We start from the raw sequence: 24,830 nt of genomic DNA, 5'->3' as shown, positions 1-24,830 counted from the left end.
ATTAAAGCTAACTTAGTAAGGAAGATATGACAGGATTGCATTTCTGAAGTCATTGCTGAATTTCATTTACCCTCTAATAATGAAGGAACAGGGAGAATACAAGGCAGCAAATCCAAATGGTATTTCAGGAACCTGTTTCATTTTGACATGACACTACTGCGACAGAGCTTTTGGTCAGCACTGTGGTTAAAAGGAAGGTTTAGAAATGCGTGTGGAGAGCTAGAAGCATCCTCTAAGCTAGCATATAGGTAGGATAACTAGTTTTTCTGACATGTGGCAAAACCTGTTCTTGTCAGAGGTCTAAGTTTTGCCTGTGGTCACTTTCTTGTTAAGTTTTTAGCACAACTGCTGCTTAAAAGGAGGTGCTGTATTTGGTCAGCACACTGGGACTAGTCCAATTAGACACCACAATTTTCTTTCTTAACAAAGCGACTCAGATACCAAAAGATACAGTTGTTTATATGTACTTGGACCTGTAAAGACTGCAATAAAAAAATAAAAAATTGAACTAAATTGTGAACTACGGAGGGAAAAATACCACTGGAAGAAGTAACACTGTCTACTCTTAGGAATTTTAAAAGCAAAAAACGTCATGCTTTTGTGCAAACACATGCTTCCCAAGCAAATTGTGAAATGCTTTTTGTGCCCCACAGTAGGGGCAGAAAATAACTGTTTCCATTTATGTTATCTCTCATTAGATTATTTTTTTCTGTCCCCTGTGATACCATGTCCCTTTTGTTACTCAACTACATTGCAATTTTGGGACTTTAAAAGCTGGATTTGTGGTTGGTCTTTTAAAGCAAATTATTTGGGAATATGTTCAACTCTGAGGCTAAGAGTGATGAATTTGTCGTTTTGCAGAGGCATGACTTGAAATTATGATAAAAGTTACGTTTTGGTGTGCAGATACCAGGGGTGCCTAGCTGGGGCACAGGAAGGGCCCCTGTTGTATGAAGATGGAGCCTTTCTAGGAGCAACAGAGCAGAGCAAAAGCTAAGGCCTCAAGTATCTTATTTTTCAGTTTTTCTGAACAGTTGGAAATAATTTTTTAAGTGTTTAAACAAAACCCTAAAAGCTGGACCACAATTCCCTGTGTTACCATCATATACATATTTATTATTGCTATTTTACCTTTTATAGCATGTTTTTGTTTCTTTAGGATTTGATCCCTTGACATTTTTCTTGTAGTTTTTTTTTTTTTTTTTTACTGTTCTCTCTCATCAAATGACTCTTCTCCATTTTTATGTACTACTTTGCTCTTTCAAAGTATTTGATGTTGTCACTCAGTGTGGCTTAATGTTTATGCAGTTGTGCCTGCAAACCTGAAGTAAACCCTGGAAAGAGACACTTTATGAGAGCTTGAATGGAGAAGGGATAGATTATGTATTATCCTGTAGGTACCATTTTATGGAACCCACATTAGGGTAATTAGGAAGAAGGAAAAAGGAGGGAAGAGGCTAGGCTGAGGATGCTTATGTACATTAATAGAAAAAAAGATCAAATTAAAATAGGAACCTTAGTGACTTCCCTAATGACAGAAGAACAAGTTGTATCTAGCTTTTTGGCTACCAAGTTATTTTGTAGAATCAAGTTGAGGTCTTTTTTTTTCAGAGACCTAAAGGGGAATATAATGATGACATACAAAAGAGAACTTCCATCATGCTAGCCTAAATAACGTGAGACAACATTACAGAAGTTAGTAAAACTTTTTTTGACAGTCTTATTTACAATTTCGTCTCTTTCATATCCTGGCACAGATATATTATCATGGATATCTCAGTTTTATATCAAATTTTTATCTTTAAAATAATCTATTTTATTTATATGTGTGAATTAGCAGCCAAGACAACCTCACACTTTTAATATTATTTAATTTTCTTGCCTCATGAAACAGCACAAATAATACTTTGTTTTAAAAATAGCTTCGTTTATAGATGCTAATGAAAATAGCAAGTTTTTTTTTTTTTTTAAGTGTTTGATTTATTCCAATACAATATTCCTATCTGTCTCTGTGGGTTTAATATATCTGTGAGAAAAGCAGGCCAATAAATAAAACTAACTATGAATTAATTTTAATTGTAACCTTCTCAAGCTGTAAAATTCCACATGTACAGTATATAAAAAGTGCTAATTTATTTCCTAAGTATGAATGGAATATTTTTTTCCCCCTTATATGAGCCTTACTGTTGAAGATCCTTGGATTTGATCAGAGAGGAAAAAAGAGTATTATAAATTAAAACTAGCTTTTGGAGAACATCAGTGTTGTTGCAAAATAGGATTACATTTCAAAGAATAAGGACAAACACAAGCAGTATAGGGCCAAAATGAATTCTATGCAAGTGTTAGTTTCTTTCAGTAAGTTTAGTTGGTGCAGTGTTTTGAATTGGGTTTGATATTTATCACTTTTCCCCTCTCCTCTGAAGTTTGTCAGCATAAATTTTGATATTTGTTCAGGGACTGCATGTTTGGCAATATGGCTGACCACAGTGTGCAAGCCTGTTGGACAGCGAATGTGTGACAGAAGTGGTACTTTATGATGCTTGGGGCTTGCTCTGCGTGTGCCTGGATTTCGTTGTGCGGGCAGACTGAGATGAATTAGATATCCAAGATTTAAGGAGAAACACTCCTGACCTCTGAGAAACTTGGCCTGTCTTTAGTAGTGAACAGAAGGAAAAAAAAAATCTTGAGGATTTTTTTACTGTACAAGAACATCAAGAGAATAATGTAGTATAACCCAGCAGATGAAACTCCATGAATAGTTTAACCACCCATTTTTGCTTGTCTGTCATCTTAAAATACACTTGTTGCTATGTATTTTTTATCAGCAGACCTGGGTGTCAGCTTACCAGTTTTATCTTCCCATTTTCTCATGTTATCAGACACCATTCATAAATTCAGAAGGTATGATACTGACAGAAAAGATAATACCAAGTTGAAATCTTTTCTGTCTTGTTTGTTTGTTTGTTTGTTTGTTGTTTCTTTTTGTCCCGTCCCTCTGGGAGTGTGAGAAGTGGTGCTGACATGTGCTCGTCCATCTATCTAAAGAGCACTTGGAGGATTGCGGTACGGTAAGCTGACAGCTGGCTCAGTGATCTAAAGGGATTCTGTTTTCCTAGAAATGCCATAGCTGCTAAGCAGTGCCAGAATACAGAACTGTACTTCTGTGCGGCACTGATACATGTACACTTCATTCTCTCAAAAACTCATGAGCCTTAAAGCAATATTGTTTGCAGCTTGCACATGCTCTTCTAACACCTGATTAGTGCCATCATCTAAAAACATTGCGGCCTTTGTCACAAGTGAATTAGCGTCATCAGAGCAGCAAAACCAGTTCAAGTTAATACTGTGTCATTTTTAATTTACATACAGTATAGAGATTACTTGTAATCCTTAGCACCACGGCATAAGACAGTTATCTGTCCAAGTATGTGCTGTGCCTTAGAATCTGTAACTACAGACTTGGTACTGTGATGCTTTTGAGATGATTTTAGGAAGATAATATGTTTTGGCTATAGAATAAAAAGCAAGTAATACTGGCACTCGAATTATCAAGACAGCTGGCCCATTTCAAGCCCTATTGCTCCTCAGCACTAGACAGTAGATAGAGGCTTGTTTCCATCTTTTACATGGTTTTCTTCTTTAGCAGAATTATTCTTGATCTAGACTTGTTCAAAACTGTTTAACTAAAACAGGTGTCCAGGGTAAATAGAATTATATTGCACAGTACCTGTAATATAAAAGATTGATGTAAAAATAATATTTTACTGTTTAAGCAAAACAGTACTTCAGGAGTTGGGGACAACAGTAAATTAAAACTGGCAGGTTTAGGAAGTTAAGCTGTGGTGGGAGCAGCATCAGCCATGGAGAGGAACACGCTGATAGATGGAGTTAAGTACTGTAGAATGAAAGCCAAAATGGCAAGGGGTGTGGGGGAGTGATGCTTGCTGTAAAGCTGTGATACAGAGCAAAGAACATTTATTAAAATGTATGGCTGCAAAGCTGTGTGCCATAAAAAGACTCTGAAGGAACCCTGGTTCACTTATGCAATTAAGGGATACTCAGATACCTGAACATGAATAGTCTGTATTCTTTGTAAAAGTGCCTTATTTCTCCTCACAGGTATAATGAGGAGCTTGGATTTGCTAAATACAATCCGGAAAGGCAAATATTTTCCTTATGTCTCTCCTTGAATTTTACAATTCTGACTCAAAATAGTTCCATGTTACATACATATAATAGGAAAACAAGGTACTAAGCTTGAAAGACGCTGCTGTGTGTGGTGTTAGAGGACAGTGTTAGGTAAATTTTGCCCTCTAAAAAATGGACTAGTGTCTGTTCTTCACCCCATGTCTTATTTAGTTGGTGTGAGCAAAGACATGATGATGGTGGAAATGTCATCATTATAAATAAGGTGGAAGAGCAGAAACAAATAGCAACTGTAGTGAATGCAATAGAATTTGTTTTTTGGTTTTTTTTAAATTCGGAGGCAAGAGACTCAAATTGGAACATGCTGATTTTAGGATACTTCTGGAAGTTATATTGTGCCGTACCCTTTTTTCTGTTGAAGTGCTAAAATGAAAGCTTATATAATTAAAAACAATAAAACATATGCAAATATATCAATGCAGTAAAACATTCAAAGATAAGTGGTGCAGCAAATCAGTTTGCCAGTTGAACAATTATTAAAATACATGCTTCATCTTCTATATGAATGAAGGGAAAGAAAAAGGCAACAGGATTTTTTTTGGTAGTTTCTGGCAAGGGAACAGAAAGAGAAAGTTTGTACAAGCTGCATGCATTAAGATCAACTATACTGTATTTGTTCTCGTGTGCTTTCACGTGTAGTTTTCATGATTTTGTCAGTTAAACATGGGATGTGATGGAGAAGAGTCAACTTTTGCTTTGCTCATTCTAAGTGACTGACTTGCTATTTAAGCAAGGTAGATGAACAGAGATAGTGTGTGTACTGCTTCTAATTGCAAAAAATTATCATGAGCTGTGCAGTCAGGAATCAAGACCACAGAACTGAAGTGGATTTGCAGTACATGTGCATCCATGTGTGTATACCTCAATATACATTTTATGTATCAAAATACGAAGATAAGAAAGAAGCATGCTATATCAGAATGTTGTATATCTCAATATACATTTTATGTATCAAAATGTGAAAATAAGAAGCATGCTATATCAGTGACAAACCACCACGTTGAAAAACTACTGAAATAAACCTGTTGTATGCCATTTGGATCTGAAATGATAGTGTCAAATACATTATTGGAATGAGTTAGGGATTTGTGAACACTAGTAAAAATCTATAGTAATAAACTGTTACACTAATGTGTCATGTTGTAGTGTTGTAGCACCTGGGTGCTTTAGAGCTCCTACTCAAGGGAAAGCAGTTGTGCATTTGATTTCATCCCCACCCCAACACTCCGTGAAGGACTTTAGGACCAGCATAATAACCTTGTTATATGTGAAACAGTGCTTAAAGTGCTACAGGTGGCATTGAGTTGGCTATGACCTTAAAGACTACTAGGTAGTGGGAGGATGCAGTAGTCAGCCTCCAGCCCTGGATGATAAAATGCGGCTTAGGAGGCACATGCAAATGTTGTGCTTTCTATTCCTCCATGCTTTACAGTCACTAGACAGCATGGGAGTAATGTTGATAGTATGGAGCAGGCAGTGGGCTGGATCTTTTAAGGCATTTGGAATGCAATGTCCGAAGCTCCTTTGAACAATCTTGCAGGGTCTGTGGAACATACTCGTAAATACAACCAATGTAATCTTGAGTTAGGTGTAGAACAGTTGTAATATCTCTAGCTATTCTCGTGGAACTGCTCCCACAGTACTGTGCCATTTGAATGCCTGTAATTCAGGAAGAATATTGAGAGTTAGATGGTATTCAGAAAAGAGCCACAAGAATAGCCGAAAACATCCGATCGTGAAAGACAACAGGAACATCACCTCTACTTGTTTGCAATGGAACTGAAGAAGGTGGCAGTGCGGTTTCTGTCCGAATACTTATTTGGAGACAGAAGTTTTTTAACAGGCTCCCCAAAGTACCAAAGATGTGTTAGGATTTCACAGAAGAATCCAAATTAAAAAGTCTAAGGGTACCTTCTTCTAACTTCATAATATACCCGTTTCCTCGTGTCGTATGCAAAGCCTGTTCTTGTTACAAAGGAAGTGATGACAGCAGAATTGGTATCAGTTCAGTCAGACATGACGTAGTCTTCTGTAAATAGTGTTGTACCATTTTTTCCCTGTACTTCCTTTGAACAGTGTATGTTGCTATACTTATCAACAAGTTTTTATATATCGTATGAGACATACATACATTAATCATGAACTATAAAAAAATAATGCCATATGATTGTTTATTCAGTATATTTTTAATTTAAGCTTGCTTTTGGACAGGTGTGTATGTAGCTCAAATACCATGTGGACAGCACATGTTGATAACAGTAAAATCAGAAGAAACATGTAATCATACCTGCTTATGTAGATTTGGCTGAGCAAGACACGTGTGGTTTGGTCTTTTTTTAAATAGAACTGAACACAACTGCAAATGACCCCAAACCCTCCTGAAAAGCCTTGCAAATAGGAGGAAAAAAAAAAAAAAAGCCAGCAACCAAAAAAATAATGTCTGTGACCATAATAGAGTTTTTCTAGAATGAACCCAGTGAAATGGAAGTCAAGATCATAAAAGTACTTAAAGGGCCTTATCCTTCATCACTAGATGTGCGGATTTATTTATATATTGTATTCAGTTGTTTACACCTGATTTTCGTCGGTGATGGTGATATCTCAAGTCCAAATGCTTGAGAAGTGTCCAAGTGTGCTTTGAGGTTTGCAATAAATCAAGGTCTACTGTGCAGGAGGATGGTCAGCCAAACTCTTTGAATGTGGTCAGCAAGCTCCTTGTGATGATACATTGCTGTGATTTATTTAATTATCATTAACTGTAGCATTTTTCATTGAGAGCTAAGCTTTGGTCTGTGAGTGTGATGGTGATTCTTACATCTTTGGTGCTGTTGATATTCTTTTCACACAAAGCTGTGTAGTAAAAGTAAGTTCAATAACATATACATGAATTTAGCAGCAATGCTGACCAGACCATAGGCCTCTATTATTGTTTTAAGCCTTTCTTAAGAAAGGGTAAAACTTTCAAGAAAAGAATTTCAGTTCCTTTAGCAAGTCTAGAAATAACCAAGTTCAAAAACTAGAATTTATTATTAATATTAAATCTTGTTTGCAAAAAGTGCATGTACCAATGTTTGTATTATGAAAGTGGGAAAAAAACGTTCTTTGTTTTGTAGCTGTTGTAGGTCAGCTCTTGCAAAAGCTGTAGAGGCATTTTTAAATACACAATTTGGAAATGAGTGGGGTGGTAAATTAGTTACTGAATATAAATTGTGAGATGTGAAGACAGCTTCATATAAGTTTTGTGTAAATGGAAAATATATGTTCACATTCCTCGCCAGCAGCCTTTATTCTTAAAAGTGCTTCTGTGTGGGAAGTGGTATTATTACAGGACTGGGACAATATTAGTACATACATTTCATATTCCTGATGAACGGTGAGGATACAGAAATTATCAATGTTATTCAAAATAACAAAAGATGATCTTATTAAAATTTATGACATCGTTGTCTCATTTGTCTGCCTCGGTATCACAACATTGTAGGAAAGTATGAGTAACCATTCTGATATATAATGGTACTATTTCTGAACTATATGTGCTCATTTTAAGTTAAAAAAAAAAAAAAAAAAACAGCTTATTTTTCTTCTCCCTACTCCAGTCCACTTCAGTCTGAAAAGCATTAGTTTGATTTTGTAAAGACTTACTTCTTTACACATCTTCACTGATAAGTGTCCTGGTCATACCAGAATACATTTGACTTCTAGTGCTGACAAGTGAAGCAGATTTTAAAGAAATTGGAAGTTTTTTTAAAACAGATTGGGCTGACCTTATAAAGTCAAGAATGGCAAATATATTTGTCTAAGAGAATTAACAAATGTGAAATAAAAAACCTAAGAGGAGGCTAAAACGTTATTTCCTCAGGGGTTTAGTGTTTACCATTTTATTATGACACAGCAGTCAGTGAAAGAATAATGTATAACACTCAACACTTAAAACCCTCTTTCTTGTTGTAAAAAGCTGAATTTTACTACAGAGTTTAAATAAGATGATCTTGAACTCTTATTCCATGACCTGAAAATAAAGCAGATCTAAGATCATGCTGCAGTCAGTAGGCACTTCCAAATATTACCTGCTCTGGCTACACAATCTCAGTTTTAAGCTTAAGTTAAAGATGTGATTAGTGTTATAATATATAATATATGATAAAAGCATATAAATATTCATAACTTGAAAGTTGATTGAGAATTTTTCAATCATTGGTGTTTGTGGGGGAGAAAATAATAATAAGAAGAATAATTTGTGTTAATAATTCCATAAAAATTCATAGGAAAAAGACTTAGGAGAATATCTTGCGTTGATTTTTGAATATACAGTTCATTTGTAGCGTACATAAAGCACTGGAAAAAGGAATCTTCAATCATGCAGAACTTGTACAAATTTTATCACTGTTTGTCACTTTATTTAAATGTAATTTGAATCTTGTAGCTGTATTGTGTATTCTGATTTCTCACAGAACAGAGGAGGCAGATTTGGAAACATCTGCCTTAGGATAACAACATAAGTGGAGACAAATCCAAAGATGTTTCCTTGGGTTGGGGGGGTGGGGGTGGGGAATAACCTTTCTGGCAAAAAAAAGGCCAAATCCCTTTATTTAAGTCGTAAGAAAAAACAAGACGGTATTAAGAGCAGTACTAAATCTTTGGAGGAAGATGAATAGAGGATAGTACTGGATTTCTAGAGTAAGAAGGGTTGATCAGATACATCATATGACTATATAAAAAACAATGTAAAAGGATTTTTTTTTTGTTGGGTGGTGTTTGGTGGTTTCTTGGAGTCGGTTTGTTTCTTCTCCTGAAGGGAGTTGCATCATCTAGAAGGATGATGTGTTTTCCAGGATGTTAGGAATGCTGCTCATGAGTGTACCATCACTATGCAGTAATTTCAGCATTGGTATATGAATATGAGAATGTCTTCCAGTACATAAGGTATTAGTTTACTACATGAAACGGATCTTTTTAAAAAAGTAAACAAATGGATGAGTTTTTCTGGCAAAATGAGCAAGTACAGAAAGAATGAAAAGCTTAAATGGTCGAGCTGTACATTATTTTAACTCCTACACTACATCAGTTGCTTTGCAGAAATAGCGTTTCTTTAATTATCTTATATACTTAATATTCAGAAGGGAAAAAATCATGTTCTTTTTGATTTGATTATTAATTGATATCTTCTTCTATAAGCCTACCTAAAGAGTTTAATATAAAGTTTTGAAGAGTGCAAATTAACATTTTAAGTACTCAAATAAAAGTTTTAGGCTGCCTGCTGGCTCTCTAAGTCAAGTGATTGACACAGCAGACATGTATGATGATAATATTAAAGGGAGAAAATGGAAATCTTTCTTTCAGGTATCGATTACTGTGATACTAATAAATGGGCTTGTCTTCCTTGTTTCCTGTCTTCATTTCCAAGCAGACACTGTGACTGATCCCATGTGAAGGAAGAAAGCTGGGAGCATGGGCAGCAGCAGTGCAACTTGCTCTTGCAGAGCAATGAGACTGATAGATTGTGTGAGAATTGCTTTGTCTGCAGGGTTCTGAATGTGACGAGTGGAATATCAATCTACTTTTTTAATGGCAAAAGAACATTTTTCATGGCAGACAGTCTTTTGAGCCAATAGGAAAATCAGCTATTGTCAAGTGAAAACTGTTCTGTAATTATACTCAACATAAAATAGTAAATCTTGTAGGAGCAGCCTTTCTGATAGTAATATTACTCAAAATATTGTCACTATTTGTCCTCTTTGGGCTGTAGAAGTGATTATTAGTTATTTGTTTCATTTATTTTCATTTATTTTTTAATTTCTTTTTTATGTTTCAGTTATTTTTCTCCACTCAGTAATTTTTTTTATAAATCATAGGACCCAACATGCTTTGTGATGAGAACTATAGTCTATAATTGGACTATCAAATGCAGGTAACAAAAACCATCAAATTAAACAAAATAGGCTCTGAATTAATAACTTTGCGTCTGTTGTGTAGCGAGAAGCCATAATCATTAAAAAAATTAAACCAATATCCAACCATGCAATTTTGCAAATACAAAACACACTGATAAATAGGACCTACATTTAAGTGACAGTAACCAAATCTGATTATTGCACTTTACTTATTATTAGGGACTTTTTAGATTTCTGTTTAACAACTACAAGAATGTAAGACTTGACAGAATCTTCTGGTTATTATATCTAGTTCTTAACATTATTTTCATTTACTGAAAAGAACTGGCTTCTGTCTTTAAAAAAAAAAGTATTCTGCTTTACTAAACAATGTATAAAAGTAAAATAAAATTATTTCACTTCTGTGTTATCTGGAAATATGTTGGAAAACATGTTGAAGAATCTCTGCTTTCTTTTGAAATAAAAATTGATGTCTTTGTTAAGTTTTTTCCAATAACACTAATAGATAATGAGTATATTTATATTCAAAGAGGTAAACTCTGCAAGGCTGACACAAAATCTATGTAATGCTCTGTCTTTGTAAAATAGAAAATGATGGGTTTGGGAGCTGTTTAATAATTCTTCCAGCTTTATAAAATGAAAACAGTTTTGAGAAAAGGTGATAACTCTAAGAGAAATGATTAAAAAATTGCATTATGACAAGGTCAAACACTTAGATTAGCATATAAAGCACTTATGAAAGACATTTGCATATCTTGGCGAGGGATCAAAGGGTGAGTTATAAGTTCATAAGTTAATGTACACTATTAAAGAGCTTTCTAAAATAATATGGCTTTGCTTTATCAAAGTGGGATATATAAAATTATTTGAGGCCTCAGTTCTGGAATCAGTTAAAATTGTGAGCATCCTGTGTAGTCACTGGAGCTATTTAAACCTGCTCAACTTCTATTACTGTCAATTTCTGCAGTGCTTGGGAAAGATTTAACCATTGATTATTACTGAGAGAGACCATGGAATTCCTAATATTGTACAGTTTAAAAGAGTTATAAAGCCATTTTTTTAAATACCACTGAAATGACTATGTGTAAGTTGGAGATCCTGAGTTTCTCACTGTCTGTTCAGGGGAGTAAAAACGCATCTGTTCATTGAAAGGAAATAAGTCATTTTTAATTCAATATTTCTATGAAGTGGAAGAAACTCTGTAAACAACATGAATTAGGACAAATAGTAGGTGAGTTGGTAAGCTTAAAAATTGTGAAGTCGGTATTACCAAGGTAATTTTACACCATGTGTGAAAATAATATCTAGCAAAGGAAGCATCTTTCTCATTTAAATGACAAAATGGTTTCATATAATTTCAAAACAATTGAAATACCTTCTTCTGTAACTTCAGTGTTCTTTTTCCACCTGATCTGATTTTCTTTTACCTTTATATCTCTAGAAAATATATCCTTCGAAATGTGGCATTAGAGAAGAAAAAAATCAGCCCTTGAGTGACATTTTGCTTTGCATACTGAATATACACAGAGCTTTGATTATATTAAATTTCTTTCATATGCAAGGGTCTTTTTATGTTTTGTACCGTTTCTGAAAACAGTAATCCTTGAAAATTTCTAACATTAGTTGCTCCTACTATTATATGAATCATTAGTAACTCTTTTGGCCTCAGCTTTGCTGTATCATTTTGTGATGTATTTTGTCAGAAATTATTATTTCCTGTGGTAATTTATCTCTATTAGACCCAGCAGATTTTAATCATGATTTTCCTCAAACTATGTGGATATTGCAGAGTCTGGATTCAAAGCCTGGGATTCTGTAGCAGTTTGTATTCCTTCAGTTTGATTTTACTTGTCAATGCCGTGTTTTTTTGGAGAATTGTATTAGCATAGCCCTTTTGGCTCCGTCTGCACCTGGGAACTCGGTGAAGAAATAATTTTCACTATGAAAAGGGTGGAAGCAGAAGTGAGGACCCCTCTTTGTCTGCATAACCTGTAGGAGTTGCTGTTGAGTATGGGTGGATGTGTGTGTTGGGTCTTGGTAGGTTTCTGTGTGTCTGCCATGCAGCTCTTGCTTCCTTTGTAGTTTCATGGACGCTTCACTTCTTCAGGCTCCATGGAGCCTGGAGAAAAAGGGAGGGACAAGAGAGTGTAGGACATGCTGGCGCAAATTAGCTGGTGGTATCTTTCGTGTTGTGGGGAGGGCAATTTGGTCCTTAGAAAAAACAGAGTTCTGACAGTGATGCTGTAATTTACAAAGACAGAAACTTGACAAATTGTTGTACTCGGGGTGTGTGTGTGTGTGTGTGAAGGAAAAAAGGGCATAATTTTCCTGGTCTTCTGTATTTCAATGAGCTCTTCTTTGATTTGGGGTGTGATGAAGCTAATAAAAAGGGTAACGTAATGTTCTTTTGGAAGGAAATGTTTTTCTTCCTCAAAAAACATATACTTAAAAAAGGAAGAGGAGAAGGAAAAAAACTGAAGCTTAAAACCAAGGCAGCAACTCCCCCTGTATGTCTACATTACTGTTTTGATTCAATTGGGAGTGTGCTACTGTGTGAAAATCCAATCATCTCACTTAACTTGTTTTGGTTTTAATGGTGGAGTGGCTCTCAGAGTGTATGAAATGGATTAACTTCCCATGAAAATAACAAAGAGATGTGCTCCAGGGTCATACCTAATGCATGCCAAACTAGAGCGAGATCAGAGTTTAAAAAAAAAAACAACCTACAGAGAAAATCAGCCCATCGCCCCCTTTCCTCCAGAAGCATGGGCACTAGGTTCTTGGCATCAGGTGTGTCACTCTGTATGTGTAATTCTGTGGTACCTGTTTGCTAATGTTGATGCACTGGCTGTGTTCATTGGCAGAGTTCTGTGTTAGTCTGTCATCCAAGGTCTCTGTCTAACACTGTTGAATTGGCCCCAAAGACCTTTATAGTCTTCGGGAAGCATTCTGTTGCTGCTATAGAGACCTATATAGCATCCTGAGCTGTAGTTGTGATGTGTAAAGCCTGATGCAACAGACTACAACTATTGCCCAGTGGAAGTCAGTAGGAGTTTCCTTATTGAATTTGACAGGACCAGGATTTAATTTATGATCTTTAAATCCTAACCTACGCACAACTGATATAAATTAAACATGTTACATCTTAGCTTTGCTCAATGAGAATTCACTGATCAATGTACTGTAGAAGTTATAAAATGTGAGGTTTGTATTTGATGATACCAGCTTTGAAGGATGTAGGAAATAAGCTTGTCTCACAGGCTATATTGTTTTTTTTTTTACCTTATTATATTGCATATATCTATTAAGTAATGAACTTTGCTAACTAATGAGGATTTCTCAGTGTGGCCTCCAGATGGTACAGTGATTTGGACATCCTGTACATTGATATGATGTCAAATGAATGCCTGCATAGAAAACACTCTAGGGAAACAGATCCTTTACTGTAAAAGCAGTTAAAGGAAATAATCTGGTGTTTCATATGGTTTTGTTGAGAAATATTACAGATAAAACAAAAATAAAATAACTGGAAAATGTATTAATATACTAGAGATCAACCAATACATAATTTAACTTGTCTTCTAGAGGTAGGGTTGTTTCTATACGTTAAAGCAGAATTTGTCATATTTCATGTTGGAGCCCAAAGTAACTATGTTGAAGAGCCAAATGAGATTTTCTGTGACAGCTGAATAGCTCCGCCATGTGCAAATGCCTGCTTAATCCAAGTTTTTCTTCCACTGTGTTCTTTACTTCTGAACCTATAGCTACAATCTTTTCTCTCTGGACTGCTTTTTTCAAGCAATTTCTACAGTGCACAAAGGCTCTGTAAGCAGGGTATGCACTACCTGAAAGTAGAAGATTTTTTATTGCCAGATACACACAGTATATAGCTAGGACTAATTTGCTGTCAGACTAAACGTGAGGATGCTCTCCACCTCTTGCAAGATACCCAATGAGTCCTTGCTGGCCAGGCGGTTCAAGCAAGTATATCAAAGATTGCCTTCCGTCACTCCTTGAAAATGGCTGATACTCAGGGTTGTTTAAACTGAGGATCAGTTTAAATTTCTGACTCTGTTTTTTCCTTTAATGATTTTACAACTTTCATACTCTGGGCTTGTTTTCCCCCAACTCCTGACTGAGCTTATCTCAACAATCTTAGTTCTTTCTGCAGTTTTGCTATGCTTGTATTGCATGGTTCAACTCTACGTAATTTCCCATAACTTTCCCACAATTTAGTAGTTCCTTCAGAAGTTTAAGCCAAGGTTATTCAGCTATGCCATATCAAAACCTCAGTCCTTAGGAGGGAAGTTAGGCAGTTAGCTGTGAGTTAACTCTGTGAAATAGGTGCTGTTCTCCCTTATTCTGATGGTCCGAACTGCAGATACTGATGGAGTGATGATGTGTGCTTGGTGCTCCATTGACCTGCATGTCCAGATTTCCTTCTTAGAGACAGTGAGAAGATGGTTTATGTGCAACTGTCACCCTTAGTGGGTAAATCTAAGATTTTGACAGCTTCTGTGGCTCAGGACCTCTAAGGGGAGATTTGTAGAGTAGGCAGGAGTAAAAGGTGAAGAGTTATCAAAAGTTTACAGAAGTCATACAGAAAATTACTTCAGTCTGTGGCTTTCTTATTAAAAGAAACAAACCCCTGGACTCTGCTCTCATCTGACCTGATTATCCACTAAGAAGTTAAGTATATAATGTGAAGCAATAAAAATAAGGATCAAGGATGTCAGCAGTATCCTGGGGTGAGAATATGGTTTTGATCTTATACAGATTTCAAGGAATTCAACATTTCTGGTATTGAAATACTGTAACATCTAATAATGCTGATATTCTATGGGAAGATGCAGTTTTGTTTCTTACATTCAACAGTACTTTATACCAATTGTACAAATAAAAAAACCCGAAACCCCAAAACATTTGTTCATTATATTAAAAGTATGAAGTGTTCAAAATGGTAAATACTCATTTGTTTAATAGTCTCATAATTTAAATATTGTTTGTGTTCATGTGCCTCAGTCTTTTTTATTGATGTTACATATCTGCTAGTTTAAACAGAGAATGTAATAGTGTTATTAGTTACTCCTATTAAGGATCAGCTTAGATCTCTGTCTTTAGAACAGTCTGAGTGCAGTGATCATGGACAGACAATGAAGTCTGTGATCCGTGTGAATGCTTTCCACGTCTCCAGTATTTGCCAAGCAAACTCCACTTCAGATATGTGTATGTGACCACATCTAGGCAAATATCTAAGAAATGCATGGAACTGTCAGATCATTTCATAGGAATGCAGTAGGCATATCCATAAATAATGTTGGACTTCAGTGGGAATGTATTACATTTCTCACTTTATGAAGTATATAGACACCTGTGTTAGATAATAATGGACAAAATTGTGCTCTGTAGAACTGAGACTGAAGAGAGTGCTATCTCAGTAGTCTCGGGTCTATACTGGAAGGAGTGTGAAGAATGTGCTCATTTTTGCCATCTGTATTTCGCTCATTTTCTTCAGGTGTTTAGGAATAGTGTTAACTAGGAAGGAAGGAAATTTGTATTTATGGAGGAAAGAGAGAAGGATGTTGATGAAGTTCTTTGCTATATCTTCTAGTACAACCATCTTCATCCTTTAACATGTCTATGTTCTGTCATTGTCTCAGACAATACTTGAACATCCTTCTGTCTTTGATTGTTAACTGAAACAAAAGACTTTCATCAGAACTTTTTAAGGAATAGTGACAACTGGGAGGGGTGACGCTGGGGTGTTGAACTCAAAAGAGCTACTGTCTTTTACAATTTTGAAAGGATATTTAGGATTTTTTTTCTACATTTCCTTCATATTTCAATAGAGTTCTCTTACCATAGACTAGTTTGTTTTGTTTGTTTTTTTTTTTTTTAACACCACATAGACATAATTGACTACCATCTGGAAGTTAGGGACCTTGGTAAAAACATCTCTGAATATATTTTTAGGTGGTTTTGGGTTTTTGGTGGTTTTTGGTGTTTGGGTTTTTTTTGTTGTTGTTTTTGTTTTTTTAAGTCAAAGTCTCTAAGCCAGGTTTTCTTGCCCTTTATTTTCCCATTATCTGCTAATTACCTACCCTTTTTTTTTTTTTTTTTTTAATTTTTCTTCTTCATTTAGGTAACTTGGATTTTCTTTATAATTTTTTTGTAGCTGTAGGCCTCCTAAAGATTTGACTTATCATGTAGCAATTACGACCAGAAAACTATGATAACATGTAATGATTTTTATGCAAGCTTTTTTTACTGTTGTTCCTTCTTTGTGAGTTGTATTTTAAGTTTGTTAGAAAAATGTGTGCTAAACAGAGCCTATGTAAATTACAAGTGTAGCAATTTGACAGGTCCTAAGAAAAAACTCCAATCTACTTTATGCTGATAACTTTTCTTAAAAAAATATAGAGTATTGATATCTCTAATAGGCACTTTTTATACTTTTACATCTCAAATCTTCACACACACACCCTCCTCTAGTGATTTACACAGTCATTTCTGAAAAATTAGTCTTTGAAATGCCTCCATCATTTGCCAGCCTAACGAGAAAAAAGGTTGCAGTGAGCACTGCATTCAACTGTTCATATATTACCTTCCTTTCACCTCTCGGGCAACTCCAGAAAAGTTAAATGATGAGAAATGAGTACTATGGGATAAAGCCCTGGAGGGAAGATGTTCCCAAGAAAGCCAGTTAATACTCAAGGATCACCTCCTCCAAGCTCAGGAGCGATGCGTTGCAACAAAGCAGATGTCAGGCAAAACCACCAGGAATCCTGCATGGATTAACAGAGAGCTCCTGGAGAAACTCAAACACAAAAAGGAAACCGACAGGGTGGAAGCAAGGCCAGGTAGCCTGGGAGGAGCACAGAGAAATTGTCTGAGCAGCCAGGGATGAGGTTAGGAAAGCGAAAGCCCTGATAGAATTAAACCTGGCCAGGGATGTCAAGGGCAGCAAGAAAAGCTTCCATAGGTATGTCAGTGATAAAAGGAAGACTGGGGAAAACGTGGACCCTCTCTGGAAGGAAACGGGAAACCTGGTTGCCCAGCATGCGGAAAAGGCTGAGGTACTCAGTGATACTATTATTGCCTCAGTCGTTACTGGCAAAGTGCTCCAGCCCAAGCCTCAGAAGGCAGAGACAGGGGCTGGGAGAATGAAGAATCACCTAGCGTAGGAGAAGATCAGGTTTGAGACCATCTAAGGAACATGAAGATGGAGAAGCCCATGGGACCTGATGAGGTGCATCTGCAGGTCCTGAGGGTACTGGTGGATGAAGTTGCTAAGGCACTGTCCATCCTATTTGAGAAGCTGTGGCAGTCCAGTGAAGTTCCCGCTGACTGGAAAAGGGGAGAGGTAAGCCTTGTTTGTAAAAAGGGAAATAAGGAATATCTGGGTAGCTGCAGGCCAGAGAGTTTCACCTCTGTGCCTGGCAAGATCATGGAGCAGATATTTCTGGGAACGATGCTAAGGCACATGGAAAACAAGGAGGTAATTGGTGATAGCCAATATGGCTTCACTAAGGCCAAATCGTGCCTGACAAATCTGGTCACATTCTGTCATGGAGTTTCCGTGTTGTAGCTGCGGGGTGAGTGATGTCATCTACCAGGACTTGTGCAAAGCATTTGATACTGTCCTGTATGACGTCCTTGTCCCTAAACTGGAGAGACAGGGATTTGACAGAGGCACTGTCGGTGGGTAAGGAAATGGCTGCATGGTCACACCCAAAGAGCTGCTCGATGTCCAAGTGGAGACCATTGATGAGTGGCATTCTTCGGGGGTCAATATTGGGACCAGCGCTGTTTGACATCTTTGTTGGCAACATGGACCAGTGGGATTGAGTGCACCCTCATCAAGTCTGCCAACGGCACCAAGCTGTGTGGGACAGCCAACATGCTGGAGGGAAGGGATGCCATCCAGAGGGACCTTGACAGGCTTGAGAGGTAGGTCCATGTGAACTTTAGGAATTTGATCAAGGCCAAGTCCAAGGATCCTGCACATGGGTTGGGGCGAGGCAGTCCCTGCACAGATACAGGCTGGCTGGAGAATGGATTGAGAGCAGCCCTGAGGAGAAAGGCTTAGGAGTGCTTGTGGACAAGAAACTCAGTGTGACCCGGCAATGTGCACTTGCAGCCCAGAAAGCCAATCGTATCCTGAGCTGCATCAGAAGAAGCGTTGTCTGCAGGTCAAAGGAGGTGATTCTCCCCCTCTACTTGACTCTCGTGAGACCCCACCTCTGGAGTACTGCGTTCAGCTCTGGAACCCCCGACAAAAGAGGGACATGGACCTGTTGGAGCAAGCCCAGAGGAGGCCCGGGAAGCTGATCAGGGGCTGGAGCACCTCTCCTGTGAAGACGGGCTGAGAGAGTTGGGGGTGTTCAGCCTGGAGAAGAGAAGGCTCCGGGGAGACCTTACAGCAGCCTCCCAGTACCAAAAAGGAGGGTAGTAAGGAAGGTGGAGAGGGACTTTTTACAGGGGCCTGCAGTGATAGGACAAGGGGGAATGGCTTTCAGCTGACAGATGGTAAGATGGTGGATTTTGGTTACTTATTAGGAAGAAATCCTTCCCCGTGAGGGCGGTGAGGCGCTGGCCCAGCCTGCCCAGAGCAGCTGTGGGTGCCCCATCCCTGGCAGGGCTCAGGACCTGGCTGGACGGGGCTGGGGGCAGCCTGGGCTGGTGGGAGGGGTCCCTGCCTGTGGTGGGGGGGTTGGAAGGAGATGATTTTCAAGCTCCCTTTCAACCCAAACCATTCAATGATACTATGATTGATGTTGTGCATTCTTTGTTTTTTCTGTTTCATTAAAATGCTATAGTACCTCATTCACTCAGTCAAAATGAAGGAAATACTATTCCAGGAAATTCCAGCAGCATTACTTAAAAATGTTTTCCTTTAAAACACATAAGGCTGTTTTGTTTTGATTTTAGTTTAGTATGTGCACATTTGGAATGAAATACTGGTTTTTTTACTTGGCAAAATTAAGCAGAATGTTACTGAAAATATTAGAGCTGTGTAACAGTAAGGTAAGAAAGTACCATAATTTTTTTTAAAAAGTTTATATCTTTTTTAATAATACATGTAGTAGGGGAAGGGGGGTAGTAAGAATTGGATATCTTTAAGATATCTATTTCTTTTTCTTCTCTGGTGCGAATAAGTAAATAGTACTTTCTCTCTACATGCACAGAAAGAAATATTTTTCTAAATTCTGTATTACATACTGAGTATGTATGCTTTATGATCCTTACAAAAATGACAGATCATGCATAATTTTCTAATCTAATGTATTCAGTGCAGATGCTGGGGATAAATAATAGCTGAATTTCTATAATCCTACATCTACCTGGTATACATTATGATGGTCCATCAATAAACACAAACATCTTGCCAACACTGTTAATTTAAAGTTGCTACAATGTATTTTGATTCCCATATTAACTTTGTTAACTTTTGCCTTATTTGTCTCAATTTTTTTCATTATTTTTATTTTCTTAATACAGATTTTCTTGTATTTGTTAGGAATAGTGCAAAATAAGGAAGCATGTCAAAATAATATAAGCATAGACACACAGAGATTGGCAATATGATCTTGGTTTCTTTTGACATTTGAAAAAAACATCTCCACAATGTATTGATAGCTGTAGTTTTCTTCCAGGGTGCTTCCATATGAAAATGGAACTTTGAAGGAAATCCAGTCAACTCTAATGAAAGCAAACTGGACTTTGTGCTAGAAGTGTATTTCCTTACTAAGTTATTCTGACAAAGCCTGATTGTGTCCCTCAAAGGCCATGGTAAAACATAATCAGTCAGTCTCTAAGTTGGGATAATTCTAAAAGCTCTAAAAAGTGCAAATGTAGTTATCAGAGAAGTGTTACAAGAGTTCTTTGAAAGATTAGGGTTTAAATAAGTCAGATTTGTTTCTGTCAGTCTGTATTTGTAGACCTGTCTTTGAAGATTCTCAAATCTGGTATAAAATTTAATATTTTTCAAGTGAATTGGGCGCTTGTGCATTTATAGGTATCATTAAATAAGTCACGTTGCCAAAGAGTTGCTTGCAGCTAAATTTTCCTTGGGTTACATTAAGCATTCTCAAAGTATTTGCAGGCCCAATCACTCTGTATACAGAAAGGTAAGTTTATGTATGCAAACAGGTACATAGGCTAGGGTAATTGGGCAGATTGGCTAATTATGTTTCTAGGCATGCTGTTGCATACGCAGTATAAAAGCATATGCACAATTTGGTGTATGCAAATTAATGCAATCACAACTTTCCTGGTAAATTAAACCCATATATTTGATTTTACCCTTTAGGTGTAAGTTAAGGCAGAACCTATGTATTCAGTAGTAGGTATTTTATTATTACATGGTTTCCAAAGCCTTTTTCAGGAAATTTAGAAGTATAGAATTCGTCAGTGGAAGAGGTTGGCTTTTACATGACATCGTATATTTATTTTGGCAAAATAATCACAAATCACAAAACTAAATAGCAGAATTTTAGTAATTGCAAGTTGCAGTGATCTGAGGTTTTTTTCTTGTTTATTGTATTGAAAAATAATAAATAAAAGGAAAAGAAAAGGGAAAGTGATTTTTCCAGTAAAGTAACAGATTTCTTTGTTTACTATTTCTTTTCCTATCATTTAAAAATATAAAAATATATTTCTTTATATGGATATCTTAAGCGAACAGTAACCAATTATTTATTTTGTAGTTAAGCAGTCTTTCTGTATCTTATTTCATGACATTGTGGACATACAGCAATGATGTTAGTTCAAGGTGATTTATATCACCAAAATAGTTTCTCACTTCCATGTCAATAGTTTCTATGTATCCTCATCGCCTAGTTTCAAAAAAAAAAAAAAAAGCACCCACACTGCCTGGTAGCAAAGAACTAGTCAACAGGAACAAGTCGAATGCAATTAGATAATAACAGTGAAAGGAAATTTTTGGATATAGAAGTAAAAGGCATTATTAATATAGTTTATGAAGTACATGCATCTAGCATAATTAGTATTAAAAATGTTTTTAATTGACTTTTCATATTTGCCTGTCATTTCAGTGACTGACAATCAATAATTAGCTGTTTGGCAGCTCTGGTAATACAGAAATCTAGTTTCTGCATTATTGTACTTAAGCTTCTGGACATATGTCCATACAAAGCGTTTCCATGACCATGTATTTCTGTATTGCTGCCTTCAAAGTAATATTATCTATCATTTATTTATCATTACAACTTCCATTCTGAATTTGGAAAAATACAGATATTTCTGTTTTGTCAAAAATTATTATTCGTTATATAGAAACCAAGATTTTGAGAAGTGATCTGCTGAAGGTCTCAGGTGGGTTCTGTATGTAACAGGAAACCTGACCCTCTTCACCCTAAGTGGGTGCCCTGGGAAGGCCTGCATTGAAGAGCCTAACAAAGCAGAGGTTAGTTGAGAGAAGGGAAGCTATCTGACCTACTAAAATATTTTCCATTTTTTTTATACGTCTCCACTGGCTGTCACAGACCTGCAGTTTCCCTGTCCTGAACTTGTTCTAGCGTCCACCTGCCTTGTGGTCCTTCCTGAAACATACTGTTCTCTTTTCCTTCCTTTAGGTGATTGTACTTACCTGTTTTCCTCAATTTAAAGGGCTTTTTTCTTCATCATCACCCACACGCCACCCCCCAGGTTCCTCTCTTTTCTTGTCTTTAAACTTCATTGAGAGCAAGTACAAGGGTGCAGGATGCTAAACCCCAGTAATGACCACTAGCCTGTCTTTCACCCAACAGCCCCTGCATGTCTCACAAATCCTGCTTCCAATTTTATTTATTTATTTATTTATTTATTTATTTATTTATTTATTTTCCCCCTGATATCAGTAGGGCTCTCCCTGTTGATGTCTGGAACTTTTGCAATTGATTTATGCAGTGTTTTAAAGTTACTGTATCTCAGATAAATAGAATTTGCATTGGGTTGATAGTTAGGACTCTGATCCTGTAGGTAAACTCAGGCTACTGGGGCACTTCTGGAAAATTGTGAGCTATAAAAGTAACAAGAAGTAAGAGAAAGATGCAGCCATCTAAATAATCGAATTACGCTGGAGCTCATGTGGATGATGGGAAATCTCTCAAGTGAGAGGAGCAATAATAGTCAAATTATTGCTATATCTTATACATAAGCAAAGATACAGTTCAACTTTGCTTTTCTTTAATAGAAGTTAAAGGGTTTATACTTTTATACTTACTCTTCAAATGATACAACTCAGCAGAAGGGATTGTTATTTGTTATGAATTACTGTGGTTATGTCTGAATTGTCTCCTCTTTTTATACTTCCTGATGGATGTGAAAACTTCCTGTACAAATATTTTACTGCTCATTATGCTACATTTAATTAAAGCTATTACTGGCTTTTTCAGCAATAACTGATAATTTCTGTGTACATCATATTTCAGGTTCCTGTTTACACTGTGAAAATATCTGCGCAGTTCAAAATTTCACCATAAAACACAATCTGAATGTAAATTTCTATAGCTTACATGTTTGTGATTTTTTTCTTCTTAAAAAACAATTTTACACCCAAAATTACGAAAAGCATTAAAGCATTAGTATTGCTGAGAAGTGGGGTTTTGGTTTTGATCATCTTCGGTCTACTGTTAGGTGTGTGCTTTTGGCCTTTTACTCTGCACATCGTAAAAGCAGAGGATGAGGAGTTTATTTTCTCTGGTTTCATTTCTTGTTATTACTCCAGACAAATTCTTCTCAAACAGTGATTCATGGTTATATTAGCAAAACAGTTCTTGATTATCAGTACGTGAGCCAAGCTGAAAGAGTTCTGCCTCATTGTTTGATTTTGTTTCAATACTTGAGTGTGTCCTGATAAATCATTGCTGTATTCTAAGCATAATAATTTGTAGATTTCTCCATAAGATCCCAAGCAGAAAACACAATATAAAAATCATGCATTATTGTTCTATTTTCCTATATATATGGAAGTTGTTAATATATAAAACATATTGCAGGTCAGCCTATGGATCAGGCGGCTTTCATAAAACACCTGTTTCAGGATATAGTGGCTGCTAAATGCTTTCATAGTTGCAAAAAGCTATTGGAAAAATCATGAATAAACATTAATTCAAAGCTACAGAGAGGAAACATGTTTATCTGAGAATGGCCATGTATCACAAATTACTGAATGCTGGTAGTACTAGTCTGAGGACTCAGAGCAGTCTGAGGAAGTGTCAGTAACTTATTTTAGACTTTTAATCTGACCCAGCGTAGCTTTTTTCCTGGGTTAAACTGATCCATCTAGCTATATCTGTCTGTTTGCATAAGCATATATACATGCTTTTGCTGATCAATTCTGTGCTGCAGTGGATTGGCTTTTTTTTTTTCTCTTGAATTTTACATTGGGTGCTAGAGTCTGAATTTTATGAAATGTAAGCTGTGAAAGGCAGTGATCAAAAGTGGGCAAACAGTATCCTGAATGACCACATACCTGTTCCAATGTAAGTATTTATGATATAATTTTCTGATACCTAAATGTTACTTCTTTAAACACCAGTATTAATACAACAGCTCCGTTAATAATATTTAATAACAACAAAACAGTACCTAAATATCATACAAGTCAGACATATTTAAGTGTAACAGTCACCAGAGCATCATCTTAATCGTCTTTTTCTACCAGGATGTCTTAGAAAGTGAAATAATACACAGGTATCAAGTATCACGGTAGTAACGTACAAAGGTGAGCGAGTGCATACCAAAGACTGGGAGCTCTTTACTTAGAAGAAAACTTTACAGCTGAAATTATGTATGGCTTACTGTTTATAAAAGCTCATTAAAATACCCTGAATATGTTCTATTTTTACTACTGCTTATCAGAATTACATACTTTTTGTTTACTTACAGTATGAAAGAGGCTGGTTTAGGCCATAAACAGTGGAGGGGTGGTCCCATTTCATCAAACTGCAAGCAGTGTCCAGTAGTTTATACCAATCCTGTTTGTGGATCAGATGGTCACACATATTCTTCTCAGGTAAGAATTAAATAAAGAACTAAATTATTATTTCATTGTACCAGTCAATTCCAGCTCTTGGAAAGTAAAATACTGTATTGTAACACAAATCACCATTTATTTGTTTTGACTAAAAAAATATATTACAGGCTGCAACTTACAGCAATTCTAGTATATCATAAGACAAAAAAAGCAGAATGGTAGCAAATCCTAAGCAGCTTGAAAGAGTAGCACCCAAAGACTGCCAGCGTACGAGTGCTCCCCAGTCTGATGGAGTTCCAGGTTAAGACCGTCTGCCACAGAAACCAAGACAGGGTGTTGAGTAAAGAAGACGTGTTGCATGTGGCCAGTTAGGGGTAGGATAAACATGTTAAATCATATTTTTCAGTTAACTGTTGAGGGGATGCTTCACATTCCAAGCACCTAGGTATAGATGCAACAGACCCAGGTGAAAAATGTAGTCGTGTAAGTAATTGTTTTATATCTTTCCTTCTTGAGCAGCATTTTGTGTATTTTAAGATCGTAATCAAATCTTTCTGTATTCCTGAACCCTCCTGTCTTTTCTGTCATACTTATTTGGAGACAGAATAGTAATTAAAAAAATGTTACTGTTACCTAACCTTTTTCGAAGAAAAGATAATGTGCTGAAGCCCAAAAAACATGGGATTGCATTAGTACAGTGCTCAGGTGAAACTTAAGAGGTAGAGGAGACTTCATAATGCTGAAAACAAATG

At 36.5% G+C, this 24,830-nt stretch overlaps 1 protein-coding gene across 2 annotated transcripts in view; it reads left to right on the top strand.

Annotated features, from left to right (window-relative positions):
• SPOCK3 (SPARC (osteonectin), cwcv and kazal like domains proteoglycan 3) overlaps window positions 1–24,830 on the top strand; it is a 237,720-nt gene that overhangs the window by 123,220 nt on the left and 89,670 nt on the right. Inside the window, exon 5 of one of the 2 annotated variants that reach the window (XM_080371193.1) lies at window positions 23,991–24,117. The exons of the other annotated variant lie outside the window; for it this stretch is intronic. Coding sequence (XP_080227319.1) covers window positions 23,991–24,117 — 127 coding nt within the window. The remainder of the gene's footprint in view (window positions 1–23,990; window positions 24,118–24,830) is intronic. 2 annotated transcript variants of the gene reach the window in all.

Source organism: Falco punctatus (genome assembly GCF_963210335.1).
Source record: "Falco punctatus genome assembly, chromosome: 1".
Lineage (NCBI taxonomy): Eukaryota > Metazoa > Chordata > Aves > Falconiformes > Falconidae > Falco > Falco punctatus.
The sequence above is the reverse complement of the archived record's forward strand: the minus strand, read 5'-3'. Positions and strand labels throughout refer to the sequence as shown.